This window comes from Rattus norvegicus, chromosome 1 (assembly GCF_036323735.1).
Source record: "Rattus norvegicus strain BN/NHsdMcwi chromosome 1, GRCr8, whole genome shotgun sequence".
NCBI classification, from domain to species: domain Eukaryota; kingdom Metazoa; phylum Chordata; class Mammalia; order Rodentia; family Muridae; genus Rattus; species Rattus norvegicus.
Window position 1 is genome coordinate 185,496,387 of NC_086019.1, and position 15,017 is coordinate 185,511,403.

A 15,017-nucleotide genomic window follows, 5' to 3' on the forward strand; every position below is an offset into this window, starting at 1 on the left:
ACCTTCAGAGAGGCAGACAAGCCTGGGAAACCAGAAGAGACTGCTCTCTGTACATACATCTCGGACGCCAGAGGAAAACACCAAAGGCCATCTGGAACCCTGGTGCACTGAAGCTCCCGGAAGGAGCGGCACAGGTCTTCCTGGTTGCTGCCGCCGCAGAGAGCCCTTGGGCAGCACCCCGCCTGGTGAACTCAAGACACAGGCCCACAGGAACAGGTGAAGACCCGTAGAGAGGAAAAACTACACACCCGAAAGCAGAACACTCTGTCCCCATAACTGACTGAAAGAGAGGAAAACAGGTCTACAGCACTCCTGACACACAGGCTTATAGGACAGTCTAGCCACTGTCAGAAATAGCAGAACAAAGTAACACTAGAGATAATCTGATGGCGAGAGGCAAGCGCAGGAACCCAAGCAACAGAAACCAAGACTACATGGCATCATCGGAGCCCAATTCTCCCACCAAAACAAACATGGAATGTCCAAACACACCAGAAAAACAAGATCTAGTTTCAAAATCCTATTTGATCATGATGCTGGAGGACTTCAAGAAAGACGTGAAGAACTCCCTTAGAGAAGAAGTAGAAGCCTACAGAGAGGAATCGCAAAAATCCCTGAAAGAATTCCAGGAAAACACAATCAAACAGTTGAAGGAATTAAAAATGGAAATAGAAGCAATCAAGAAAGAACACATGGAAACAACCCTGGATATAGAAAACCAAAGGAAGAGACAAGGAGCCGTAGATACAAGCATCACCAACAGAATACAAGAGATGAAGCAGAAGATTCCATAGAAATCATTGACTCAACTGTCAAAGATAATGTAAAGTGGAAAAAGCTACTGGTCCAAAACATACAGGAAATCCAGGACTCAATGAGAAGATCAAACCTAAGGATAATAGGTATAGAAGAGAGTGAAGACTCCCAGCTCAAAGGACCAGTAAATATCTTCAACAAAATCATAGAAGAAAACTTCCCTAACCTAAAAAAAGAGATACCCATAGGCATACAAGAAGCCTACAGAACTCCAAATAGATTGGACCAGAAAAGAAACACCTCCCATCACATAATAGTCAAAACACCAAACGCACAAAATAAAGAAAGAATATTAAAAGCAGTAAGGGAAAAAGGTCAAGTAACATATAAAGGCAGACCTATCAGAATCACACCAGACTTCTCGCCAGAAACTATGAAGGCCAGAAGATCCTGGACTGATGTCATACAGACCCTAAGAGAACACAAATGCCAGCCCAGGTTACTGTATCCTGCAAAACTCTCAATTAACATAGATGGAGAAACCAAGATATTCCATGACAAAACCAAATTTACACAATATCTTTCTACAAATCCAGCACTACAAAGGATAATAAATGGTAAAGCCCAACATAAGGAGGCAAGCTATACCCTAGAAGAAGCAAGAAACTAATCGTCTTGGCAACAAAACAAAGAGAATGAAAGCACACAAACATAACCTCACATCCAAATATGAAAATAACGGGAAGCAATAATCACTATTCCTTAATATCTTTCAACATCAATGGCCTTAACTCCCCAATAAAAAGACATAAATTAACAAACTGGATACGCAACGAGGACCCTGCATTCTGCTGCCTACAGGAAACACACCTCAGAGACAAAGACAGACATTACCTCAAAGTGAAAGGCTGGAAAACAATTTTCCAAGCAAATGGTCAGAAGAAGCAAGCTGGAGTAGCCATTCTAATATCAAATAAAATCAATTTTCAACTAAAAGTCATCAAAAAAGATAAGGAAGGACACTTCATATTCATCAAAGGAAAAATCCACCAAGATGAACTCTCAATCCTAAATATCTATGCCCCAAATACAAGGGCACCTACATATGTAAAAGAAACCTTACTAAAGCTCAAAACACACATTGCACCTCACACAATAATAGTGGGAGATTTCAACACCCCACTCTCATCAATGGACAGATCATGGAAACAGAAATTAAACAGAGATGTAGACAGACTAAGAGAAGTCATGAGCCAAATGGACTTAACAGATATTTATAGAACATTCTATCCTAAAGCAAAAGGATATACCTTCTTCTCAGCTCCTCATGGTACTTTCTCCAAAATTGACCATATAATTGGTCAAAAAACGGGCCTCAACAGGTTCAGAAAGATAGAAATAATCCCATGCGTGCTATCGGACCACCACGGCCTAAAACTGGTCTTCAATAACAATCAAGGAAGAATGCCCACATATACGTGGAAATTGAACAATGCTCTACTCAATGATAACCTGGTCAAGGAAGAAATAAAGAAAGAAATTAAAAACTTTTTAGAATTTAATGAAAATGAAGGTACAACATACCCAAACTTATGGGACACAATGAAAGCTGTGCTAAGAGGAAAACTCATAGCGCTGAGTGCCTGCAGAAAGAAACAAGAAAGAGCATATGTCAGCAGCTTGACAGCACACCTAAAAGCTCTAGAACAAAAAGAAGCAAATACACCCAGGAGGAGTAGAAGGCAGGAAATAATCAAACTCAGAGCTGAAATCAACCAAGTAGAAACAAAAAGGACCATAGAAAGAATCAACAGAACCAAATGTTGGTTCTTTGAGAAAATCAACAAGATAGATAAACCCTTAGCCAGACTAACGAGAGGACACAGAGAATGTGTCCAAATTAACAAAATCAGAAATGAAAAGGGAGACATAACAACAGATTCAGAGGAAATTCAAAAAATCATCAGATCTTACTATAAAAACCTATATTCAACAAAACTTGAAAATCTTCAGGAAATGGACAATTTCCTAGACAGATACCAGGTACCGAAGTTAAATCAGGAACAGATAAACCAGTTAAACAACCCCATAACTCCTAAGGAAATAGAAGCAGTCATTAAAGGTCTCCCAACCAAAAAGAGCCCAGGTCCAGACGGGTTTAGTGCAGAATTCTATCAAACCTTCATAGAAGACCTAATACCAATATTATCCAAACTATTCCACAAAATTGAAACAGATGGATCACTACCGAATACCTTCTATGAAGCCACAATTACTCTTATACCTAAACCACACAAAGACACAACAAAAAAAGAGAACTTCAGACCAATTTCCCTTATGAATATCGACGCAAAAATACTCAACAAAATTCTGGCAAACCGAATCCAAGAGCACATCAAAACAATCATCCACCATGACCAAGTAGGCTTCATCCCAGGCATGCAGGGATGGTTTAATATACGGAAAAGCATCAACGTGATCCATTATATAAACAAACTGAAAGAACAAAACCACATGATCATTTCATTAGACGCTGAGAAAGCATTTGACAAAATTCAACACCCCTTCATGATAAAAGTCCTGGAAAGAATAGGAATTCAAGGCCCATACCTGAACATAGTAAAAGCCATATACAGCAAACCAGTTGCTAACATTAAACTAAATGGAGAGAAACTTGAAGCAATCCCACTAAAATCAGGGACTAGACAAGGCTGCCCACTCTCTCCCTACTTATTCAATATAGTTCTTGAAGTTCTAGCCAGAGCAATCAGACAACAAAAGGAGGTCAAGGGGATACAGATCGGAAAAGAAGAAGTCAAAATATCACTATTTGCAGATGATATGATAGTATATTTAAGTGATCCCAAACGTTCCACCAGAGAACTACTAAAGCTGATAGACAACTTCAGCAAAGTGGCTGGGTATAAAATTAACTCAAATAAATCAGTTGCCTTCCTCTATACAAAAGAGAAACAAGCGGAGAAAGGAATTAGGGAAACGACACCCTTCATAATAGACCCAAATAATATAAAGTACCTCGGTGTGACTTTAACCAAGCAAGTAAAAGATCTGTACAATAAGAACTTCAAGACACTGAAGAAGGAAATTGAAGAAGACCTCAGAAGATGGAAAGATCTCCCATGCTCATGGATTGGCAGGATTAATATAGTAAAAATGGCCATTTTACCAAAAGCAATCTACAGATTCAATGCAATCCCCATCAAAATACCAATCCAATTCTTCAAAGAGTTAGACAGAACAATTTGCAAATTCATCTGGAATAACAAAAAACCCAGGATAGCTAAAGCTATCCTCAACAATAAGAGGACTTCAGGGGGAATCACTATCCCTGAACTCAAGCAGTATTACAGAGCAATAGTGATAAAAACTGCATGGTATTGGTACAGAGACAGACAGATAGACCAATGGAATAGAATTGAAGACCCAGAAATGAACCCACACACCTATGGTCACTTGATTTTTGACAAAGGAGCCAAAACCATCCAATGGAAAAAAGATAGCATTTTCAGCAAATGGTGCTGGTTCAACTGGAGGTCAAGATGTAGAAGAATGCAGATCGATCCATGCTTATCACCCTGTACAAAGCTTAAGTCCAAGTGGATCAAGGACCTCCACATCAAACCAGACACACTCAAACTAATAGAAGAAAAACTAGGGAAGCATCTGGAACACATGGGCACTGGAAAAAATTTCCTGAACAAAACACCAATGGCTTACGCTCTAAGATCAAGAATTGACAAATGGGATCTCATAAAACTGCAAAGCTTCTGTAAGGCAAAGGACACTGTGGTTAGGACAGAACGGCAACCAACAGATTGGGAAAAGATCTTTACCAATCCTACAACAGATAGAGGCCTTATATCCAAAATATACAAAGAACTCAAGAAGTTAGACCGCAGAGAAACAAATAACCCTATTAAAAAATGGGGTTCAGAGCTAAACAAAGAATTCACAGCTGAGGAATGCCAAATGGCTGAGAAACACCTAAAGAAATGTTCAACATCTTTAGTCATAAGGGAAATGCAAATCAAAACAACCCTGAGATTTCACCTCACACCAGTGAGAATGGCTATGATCAAAAACTCAGGGGACAACAGATGCTGGCGAGGATGTGGAGAAAGAGGAACACTCCTCCATTGTTGGTGGGATTGCAAACTGGTACAACCATTCTGGAAATCAGTCTGGAGGTTCCTCAGAAAATTGGACATTGAACTGCCTGAGGATCCAGCTATACCTCTCTTGGGCATATACCCAAAAGATGCCCCAACATATAAAAAAGACACGTGCTCCACTATGTTCATTGCAGCCTTATTTATAATAGCCAGAAGCTGGAAAGAACCCAGATGCCCTTCAACAGAGGAATGGATACAGAAAATGTGGTACATCTACACAATGGAATATTACTCAGCTATCAAAAACAACGACTTTATGAAATTCGTAGGCAAATGGTTGGAACTGGAAAATATCATCCTGAGTGAGCTAACCCAATCACAGAAAGACATACATGGTATGCACTCATTGATAAGTGGCTATTAGCCCAAATGCTTGAATTACCCTAGATACCTAGAACAAATGAAACTCAAGACGGATGATCAAAATGTGAACGCTTCACTCCTTCTTTAAAAGGGGAACAAGAATACCCTTGGCAGGGAAGGGAGAGGCAAAGATTAAAACAGAGACTGAAGGAACACCCATTCAGAGCCTGCCCCACATGTGGCCCATACATATACAGCCACCCAATTAGACAAGATGGATGAAGCAAAGAAGTGCAGACCGACAGGAGCCGGATGTAGATTGCTCCTGAGAGACACAGCCAGAATACAGCAAATACAGAGGCGAATGCCAGCAGCAAACCACTGAACTGAGAATAGGACCCCCGTTGAAGGAATCAGAGAAAGAACTGGAAGAGCTTGAAGGGGCTCGAGACCCCATATGTACAACAATGCCAAGCAACCAGAGCTTCCAGGGACTAAGCCACTACCTAAAGACTATACATGGACTGACCCTGGACTCTGACCTCATAGGTAGCAATGAATATCCTAGTAAGAGCACCAGTGGAAGGGGAAGCCCTGGGTCCTGCTAAGACTGAACCCCCAGTGAACTAGACTGTTGGGGGAAGGGCGGCAATGGGGGGAGGGTTGGGAGGGGAACACCCATAAGGAAGGGGAGGGGGGAGGGGGATGTTTGCCCGGATACCGGGAAAGGGAATAACACTCGAAATGTATATAAGAAATACTCAAGTTAATAAAAAAAAAAAAAAGAAAAAAAAAGTGAGGGATGCAAGGAGCGGGAGCTACCTGCCGCTTAAGAGGCAGTCATTTATTGGCAGGGCGTGCGTAACTCCAAAGGAAATCAAGAAGCACCTCAGAAATGCTAAGATCCTCAAGCAGCTGTTGACACGCACTTCAGGGGCCTCCTCAGGACCCCATGTCTGGTTAGTAGCACTCCACTTTCAGTCTTAGGACATTAGACAGGCCTTCATTTGCTCGACTTCCATCACATACAGGCTCTTTAACTCACCAAGACTTTGTCTGAAGCAGGAGTGTCCAAAGAAGGGAGATCGACTTGTGACTGGCTGCAGGGAAAAGTCCTTACTGAGCAAGTTAAAACAAAGATGGAGGGCCAGTCCAAACAGCAAGTGTAGAAACTCTCCTGGTGCTATGTATTTATTTATTTCAGCGCTATGTAGAAGAGAAAGGAGCTGGGCATAGGCTGTGGGAGAGGCATTGAGGTGCTGGCTGTCAGCTGTGAAGCAACATTCCATCTGTGACATACGGAGAAAAGGTAGACCTCAGGGTGCAGTCTCATGTCCCCACCCATGTGCAGAGAACACAGATATTCAGTCTCTCTACCCAGTACCACCACAGGCTCTAGTACTCTGTCCCAGTGATGCAGAGGGACATGGGTTAATCAGGAATGTTCTTTGGAGAAAAGGAGAAAGGTTAGTGGGTTTGGGAGTTCTTCAAGTTTTGGCGAGTCTCCTGTGAATTTACTTATAATCTGGCTCTAGTGTGTGTGTGTGTGTGTGTGTGTGTGTGTGTGTGTGTGTGTGTGCGCGCGCGCGCGCGCATATGTACACAAGTATGGATGCCTATGTGTGTGTGTAGATGTATGTGTGCAGAAGCTAGGGGGAGGACCTTGGGTGTCCTGCTCTATCAGGCTTTCTACCCCTCATTCCCTTGAGATGGGGCTTCTCACTGCACCTGGAGTTAGGGTGGCAGCCAGCAAGTCCAAGCAATCCTCCTGTCTCAGTCCTGGGGTTACACGCATGCTCAGCACACCTGGCTATTTTGGGGGGGACCAGAATCCAAATTTGGATGCTCATGTTTTCACAGCAAGTGCTCAAGCCCACTGAACCACCTCTCCAGCCCATAACCTGGTCCCTTTTTTTTTTTTAGCTCTAGTCATGCAACTGATGTGCCTAAGAGGAATTAGAATGGTAGAAACTCTGTTCATGTCCAATTGGGGGATACTATGATACTGGAGGTCACCGGAATTGACTGGAATTTTCCAAGCTAGTAAATGGGGAGATGTTAGTGGACGCTGGGGGCGAATAAGTTCACTGCTGGCCTACTAAGGCTTGGCAAATGCCACCTCCACTGTTTTCCTCTCAGTATCCCTTATCGCACCATAGGATATTGCAAAGGAATATATTTAATGGCCAGTCAAGCACCAAGTCTTTATGCTGGGGAACACCTTTGCATTAATAACACCCACAGAGTTTGGAAACCATTTAGAGGAGATTTAAGTGTCCTGCCCTATACATACAATTGTGTCTACTCTCATCATAAACCCCTAATCATCTAACTGTAATATATATGAGATTCTGTCTAAGAAACTCCAGCCAAGGAATTCTACTGAAACACATTTGGCTTTGTATCTCTTTTTCTCTTCTTTTGAGAAAGGGTGGGTCTCCCAGGATACCCTCAAATTCATAATCCTCTTGCCTCTGCCTTCCAAGTTCTGGGATAAAAGACATGCTACTATACCTGGCTTGATATCTCACATTTTAAAAGTTTACCCATTCCATATTAATAACCTTATTAAAAATTCCAATTGCAATTTACACAGACCTTGGGTCTTGAAACAAAAATATCAGTTTCATCAGAGCTCCTGTACAGTAAATGTGGAGCCTACAGATGGATATTCAGAGAATACTGAGGAAGTGAGCTGGGCACAGATGAACCACGGGCTCAGCACATCTTGTTCTCACAGGTGGACCATGAGTCCAGCACACCTTGCTCTCACAGGTGGACCATGAGTCCAGCACACCTTGCTCTCACAGGTTGACCATGAGTCCAGCACACCTTGTTCTCACAGGTGGACCATGAGCCCAGCACACCTTGCTCTCACAAGTGGACAATGAGTCCACTTGTTCTCACAGGTGGACCATGAGTCCAGCACACCTTGTTCTCTGAAACTAGCAAGAGGGCCTGGGGAAAGGTTCAGATAAAGGCCAGTTTCAAGACTGAATGGAAGAAAATTGAAGAAGCTGAGATATGGGAGCCTCTATCATCCCTATGTGGAGGAGACTAGCTTCATACTTAGAGTGGGTAAAAGATGCAGGGCTTGGACCTTACAGTGAGAATGGGAGTGCTGTAAAGTTCAGGTAAGACATGGCTGAAGACTCAACCAAAGTAGAATTGGTACTGTCTGAGGGCTAACAGCACTGGTTAGAAGCTTGGGTGCAGAATTAGAAACGAAGAAACAGCTGGAATACTGCATTGTTAGAGAAGGAGAGACCAGGTGACACATGAGGATGGTGCTGGAATGATTGTCCACTGGGTCCAAAAAAAAAATGGAAGAAAGTGAAATCAAGAGTCTCATTGGTAAACTTGAGGACAGGAGTGAGTTTGGAACTGTGCTAAAGGTGAAAGGAGACAAAGACAGAACCTGTCATTTCCTGAGGCTGCCATAACGAATGACCAGAAAACCATCAAAACAGCAGAAGGTGATTCTTTCCACAGTGTTGGAGGTGAGATTGCTACCTGAGTTGGTCCCCTACACATGCGGTGAAGAAACACTGCTCTGTGCCCATCTTGTAGCTTCTGGTGACAACTGTGTTGTTCTGGGCCTTCACGTTCACGGTTACTGTCTCGGCCTAGCCTCTTCCCAGTGTGTCTAAGGTTGCTGCCATGGATTTGAGTCCCACACATCCAGGATGTGGGACTCAGGGTGAAACATTTCAGTCATGGCAGTTTCGATGACAAGGCCCAAGGTTGACTGTGAGGAAGCATTTCTAGAGGAAAGAAAAGAAAAGCTGGTGACAGAGTAGTCGCTCGAAAGCTGTGAGGACAGTCGGCGGCGACGGAAGGTAGGAAGGAGGCTGGGAATGGTGAATCTGTGTCCCAGAGAAGTGTGCTTTGGGAGATGATGATGTGGTCTGTTGGAGGGACGTAGACCTGGGGAAACTCTGCTTCCTTGTCAGCCTCATTCTGATTCCCTGTGAACCTTAAACATGAGCTTTAAAACAGACCCAGCCCAAAATATTTTTAATTAATTGGTTTAAGATAGAACCCTAGGTTATCTTTATTTAAATAAAGGTGTGAAAGTAAATGAAACAAACTAACAAAGAAAGAACCAGAAAGGAAGAAAGAAAGAGTTACATCTTCCTGTGCTGTTCACAAGCCTGCAGCCAGCAACAAGAAATACTGCTCTAAAGACAAAGCAGGACCTTCAGGGGGGAAAGCAGCAACTGGGAATCTGGGGTGTTCTCCATCCAGGCTGGAAGGAGAGATACTGGGGACACGGCAGAGTACCTACCTTCATCCTTTGAAGTCCCAAGCAGAGCCAGAAAAGTAAGACCCTTGCATTGCTTGGCTCTGACTGAGGTTGCTTCCAGCCAGGAGAGTCTGTGCTTTGTGCAGCCCCACACAAAGGATGCAATTCAGATGTGGGCTCCCCCCATAGAAGATGGCAGAACTCATTTCTACAACAGTTGCTATTCTTGCAAAAACAAGCCTTTTGCTCCTCAAAAAAAAACGATTTTAATATATTTGAAGAAATATTTTTGGCCAGGATAATACTCCACGGCTTACTTTGTATTTTTGAATACATAATACACACATTAAAAATTTCAAGCAGCGTAAAAGATTATACAATCAAATGTAATTCTCATTTATTCCTGGTTGCCTAGTTCTCCCCACCCACGTACAGTTCACTCTCCCGGCACTAACTACAATTACCAGAGTCCTGAGTCTCCCTCCTGAGATAAGGTGCCGTATGGCCTTTCTTCATTATAAAGCATAGGGCCATCCTCAGTGTAAGTCCCCACAATACCAAACTCTATGGATGTTGAAGTCTCTTATGGAAAATGGTATAGTATCTGGGTCGCATCCTACACTTGTGTAATCTTCAAATCATATTTAGTATCTTTAGGTGACTAGTTTATAGTACATAATACAGTGTCAATACTGTATACAAAGAAGCATCTGTATGTATTTAGCACATACAAATTTTCCTACAGAGAAAGAGAGAGAGAGAAAGAGAGAGAGAGAGAGAGAGAGAGAGAGAGAGAGAGAGAGAGAATGTTGTGTGTGGGTGGAGATCAGAGGAGGGCCTCATGTATCATTCCTTATCCTCCACCTTGTTTGAGGCAGAGTCTTTCTGTTTCTCTGCTGCAGGTACCAAGCTAGCTGGTCAGTAGCTTCCACAGAACTCCTATCTCTGCACAATTTGCATAGGAACGTTGGTATTTAGAGGCATATAGATACCCATCTTTACGTGAATTCTGGGTACCCAAACTCAGGCTAACGCACTTGCCTGGCCTCCCCAAATATTTTCGATCCACAATCAGTTGAATCTCTGGCTGTAGGACCCATGGATATGGAGGCTTAATGTGTGGAGATTGCTTGTTGCATATTAATATTTATAGACCTACTGATTAAACAATTTGTTCTAACCCATAGGGACAGATAGTTAATTTATTTCTGTCTTTAAATTTATATGTATAAATATATAAAAATTATATATATTTAACAATAAATATTATTTATTTATATTTATAATATAACACTCTCCCTCTCTCTCTCCCTCCATATATATATATATATATATATGCAAGTAAGAATCTCAAATGGGAGAGGGGCCTGCATGGGTCACCTATGGGAGGAAGCTAATAGCAGCACCCCCAAATCAGCCACACTCTCTGATGTGTTGTTTCTGCCTCCCCTCCCCCCAGGAGCCTGATGCCGAGGACCTTGGAGACCCAGATCACACTGGAGAAGACGCCTAGCTACTTCGTCACTCAAGAAGCCCCTCGGAGGATCTTCAACATGTCTCGAGACACCAAGCTGATAGTGGTGGTGCGGAACCCGGTGACCCGAGCCATCTCTGACTACACGCAGACGCTTTCCAAGAAGCCGGACATCCCCACCTTCGAGGGCTTGTCCTTCCGCAACCGCAGCCTGGGCCTGGTGGATGTGTCTTGGAACGCCATCCGCATCGGCATGTACGCACTGCACCTGGAGAGCTGGCTCCGGTACTTCCCGCTGGCCCAGATCCACTTCGTCAGTGGTGAGCGGCTCATCACCGACCCAGCTGGTGAGATGGGGCGCATTCAGGACTTCCTGGGCATCAAGAGATTCATCACAGACAAGCACTTCTACTTCAACAAGACCAAAGGATTCCCTTGCTTGAAAAAACCAGAGTCAACCCTCCTGCCTCGATGCCTGGGCAAATCAAAAGGGAGAACTCATGTACAGATCGACCCTGAAGTTATAGACCAGCTCCGGGAATTTTATAGACCTTATAATATTAAATTTTATGAAACTGTTGGGCAGGACTTCCGGTGGGAGTGAGTCTCCAGGGTACAAGGGCTCTATTGTTGTCTCTTCCACAAGGTTTGCTCCCAGAAAATCTGACCCCCATCTCCAGCCCCTCTTCCCATCTTGAACCCTATGATAGATCATCTCGGAACCAGAAAACTGAGTAAAGACCCAGAATTGGTGGTTCCTGTTTAATCCAGGATAATTCTGCCTGCTTCTGGCATACCCATCCAGTTCTAGAATCTGCTCCCATCCACCCATGAGTGGTCTTGGGGAATTCCTGTAAGAAGAGTGGACCTCCCAGTGTTGGGGCATATTCTGAGTGGAGATGGAGCTGTTGTGTGAAAACAGCAGTCCATCCCAACACTGTACACTCAGTGGTGGGCTTCGTAATTCCAAGTGGCATGTACCTTCCCTCCGAGCTTAATTTTCCCCAGCAGCCCTGAGCGGTGGGGTGGGGGAACGCCTTCCGCCCTCCTCAGAACACAGCAGCTCACTAACAGTGTGCAGAGCCCCAAACCCCTCTTTGGCCACTCCAGGAGATGGACTCTGGGATGATGAAATAAGCCAGTGACTTCAAAGCCTGTGGTGTCCACTGTGCTCGGAGGACGATGTCTTTGAAAAGCACTCAGTGACTCTCCCCACTCCCTGTGGACAAAAAGCACATAATTCTGCTGTTACGGGTACTTTCTTCACGCGAGCTTTCATGTTCGGCATGCACGGGATCATGCTTGTCCATGTGAAATAAATATGGCTTTCTCGTGTCCTTCACACTGAGTGTTTCTGTCTGAGCCGGGCCTTCAACTTGTTCTGTGAATCCCAGTGTAAGGAGCAGTCGGGGATGTGGAGGACTTGGGAGGACAGCTGGAAGTGGGTGGGGGTGTGAAGACTGTGTCGGGAGAAGGCAGGGTCTCCATGGGGGATGGTGGCTTCTGGCTGTAAGAAACTGGTACAGAAAGATTACACGGGGATCCGCAAGGCACGTGTTTATTGTATGTCTCTATCTTCCGCACTAGGCATTGGATCCAGACCCTCACTGCGTGCTAGGCAAGTGTTTAAAAACCAAGGTATATGGTTGCATTTGTTTTCTTATTGTGTTAGTGTCTTGTGTACACACACGGAGGGGAGTAGGCATGTTTGTGTAGAAGCACATGTGTGCACATGCACGTGGAGGACAAAGGTCAGTCTCAGGTGTCATTCATCCAACAGGCCAGCCACACTGCCTTTTGAGACTAGCCTCAGGCTTACCAACTGTGATATTGTTTCTCAGGTACATTATCTACCTGTTTGGTCGTTGTTGTGGTTTTGTTGTTGTTTTGTTTTGTTTTGTTTTGAGGCAGAGGCTCTTACTGGTCTGGAACTTGCCAATTAGGCTTAGCTGGGTGACTGAGCCATGGCATCTGCCTGTGTCTGTTTCCCCAGTACAAGGACTGCAAACACAGGATACTATGTTGAGCTTTTACCTTGGGTGCTGGGGACCAAACACAAGTACTCAAGCTTACTTAAGAAGCTTTACTGACTCTGCTATCTCCCTTCCCCCTATATTTAATTTTGAATAGGGTCTTACTAAGTTGCTTAACCTAATCTTGAATTTAGGGTCCTCCAGCCTCAGCCTCCTAAGTATCTTGGATTGGAGTCATGTGCTACGGGCCCAGCTTCTTCTCTGAAACATGATTTTGGTTTGGTAATATCTCTGCTTAGATACTTTCAATTTAAAATGCCAAACTGAAGACCCAAGGACTGAGGGAGCATCAGATATGTATTTTCTGCTTGGCCAGAATGAAGCTTTGAAATAGCGGTCAGTGGTTACGAACTGAAGGTATTTGTCTCAAAAATGTAGGGTTTCAGCTTTTCTTTTCAAAAAAAAGAAGAGAAGAGAAGAGAAGGAAAAGAAGGAAGGAAGAAAGGAAGGAAGGAAGGAAGGAAGGAAGGAAGGAAGGAAGGAAGGAAGGAAGAGAGAAAGACTTGCCTACAGAATGCCTATATTCTGACATGAGATTGATGACCACTTTTGGATATGGCCCTGCACTCCTGAGCTTCCTAGCTACCACTTGGCTCTCCCTTCCTTGACAGCATGATCTGCTTGGCCCATGTAGGTAGTCCCCAGCCTTGCCTTGAATGTCCCAGACTCTAAGGATGGTGTCCAGTCCATCCAACATGACACCCAACATGACTCCGACTCCCATCGTCTGGCTCATCTTCGGCTTTGTTCCTATCCTGTTCAACACTCAGAATCACGTACTTCCTGTGCCCTTTTTAAGTCCCCACCCTCTGGCTCGCACCCTCTCCTTTGCTGCGGAATGCTTGCTCTTCTTCCTCCCCCACATCTCTGTCTCATTCAAAAACCAAGACCCCAGTAAGAATTCATTCAAATGTACTTGCTTGGCATTTGTAAGGTCACCTCCCTCTGCTGACAGCTGCTCAATCTTTGGTCTTCATTTGTCCATAGCAGACTTGTATCACACTAGATAACAGTTAGGTATTTAAATGTCTTTCCACCATAGATCATGAATTCTTTGAAGATCAAGACTCTTTCATGGGAACCCACAGTCGTCTCAGGGCACACATGTAATGGATGGATGTGTAGGTGTGTGGGTGGATGCTGAAAGACCAGGGCCTTGGAAAACCATGTGCCAAAGAAGTAAACTGCTGCAGTATGATTCCTGCCTGGCTCCATAATCTAGGAGCCATTGAGCTATACAGATCCTCCAGGGGTTTCTGCATTCACCTGTTCTTCAGGGCATTATAGAGGTGTTTTAAGGCAGAAGCCCCCGCAGGTTCAGCTCAGCCTCCCATCCCAACAAACCAATTAAGAAGGTGAATAAATGATAAAAAGTAGAGAGAGGTCTTTGGTCTGTATTTACATTGGGAAGGGGAACAGATAAAGGCACCACATGACTTCAAATCTATCTTTAGGGAACTGACTAGAACTTTAGGTTTAAGCAGAGGAAGAATTGCACCAGGAATCAAGAGCTAGACCATAATTAAGCCTCCCTGGTCAAGGTGTGGTCTGGATGCTTTTGCCCAGTTCTGGTTCTGCAGGGTGGTCCAAAGAAAACTTTATCACTTGGGAGGGGCAACCTGGTGAGCATAGAATGATCAGCTCTGCTCCAGGACACCAAAGATAGGTAATTTCTTTCATCTGGGAGGTGTTCTGTGGGCCAAGGGCTCTGCTCTTCCTGTAGTCAGCGGCAACTGCGGGCTTAAGATAATGACTAGACTTCAGACGCCCTTGAGGATCCTGAACCATTGAGGCCATTGTAAAAGGCCTCTGTGATTCTTATCTCCAGGCCTTTGGCCTTGAAGGAGAGTAAAATAAGCTAGACATCTGGTGTTTCTAGAAGGACGCTCATCCGGTGATTATCATCCCAGCATGCTGAGGTAAGCAGGTGACCCAAAGAAAGGGAACCAGGTCCAAAATGAAGGCAGAGACACCAAGTTCTTATCCTGCCTTGTGGGACCAAATGAAGAGTT

At 44.0% G+C, this 15,017-nt stretch overlaps 1 protein-coding gene and 1 long non-coding RNA gene across 2 annotated transcripts in view; one reads left to right on the forward strand and one right to left on the reverse strand.

Moving 5' to 3' along the window:
• Positions 1 to 10,960, reverse strand: part of LOC134483814 (uncharacterized) — a 27,485-nt gene extending 16,525 nt beyond the window's left edge. The window contains exon 1 of the long non-coding RNA XR_010060868.1: positions 8,766 to 10,960. This is a non-coding gene — a long non-coding RNA (uncharacterized LOC134483814). The remainder of the gene's footprint in view (positions 1 to 8,765) is intronic.
• Hs3st2 (heparan sulfate-glucosamine 3-sulfotransferase 2) overlaps positions 1 to 12,314 on the forward strand; it is a 121,256-nt gene extending 108,942 nt beyond the window's left edge. The window contains exon 2 of the mRNA NM_181370.3: positions 10,958 to 12,314. Within this exon, the coding sequence (NP_852035.1) occupies positions 10,958 to 11,576 (619 nt within the window). The 3' untranslated portion in view covers positions 11,577 to 12,314. The remainder of the gene's footprint in view (positions 1 to 10,957) is intronic.
• Positions 12,315 to 15,017: the final 2,703 nt, after the last annotated feature.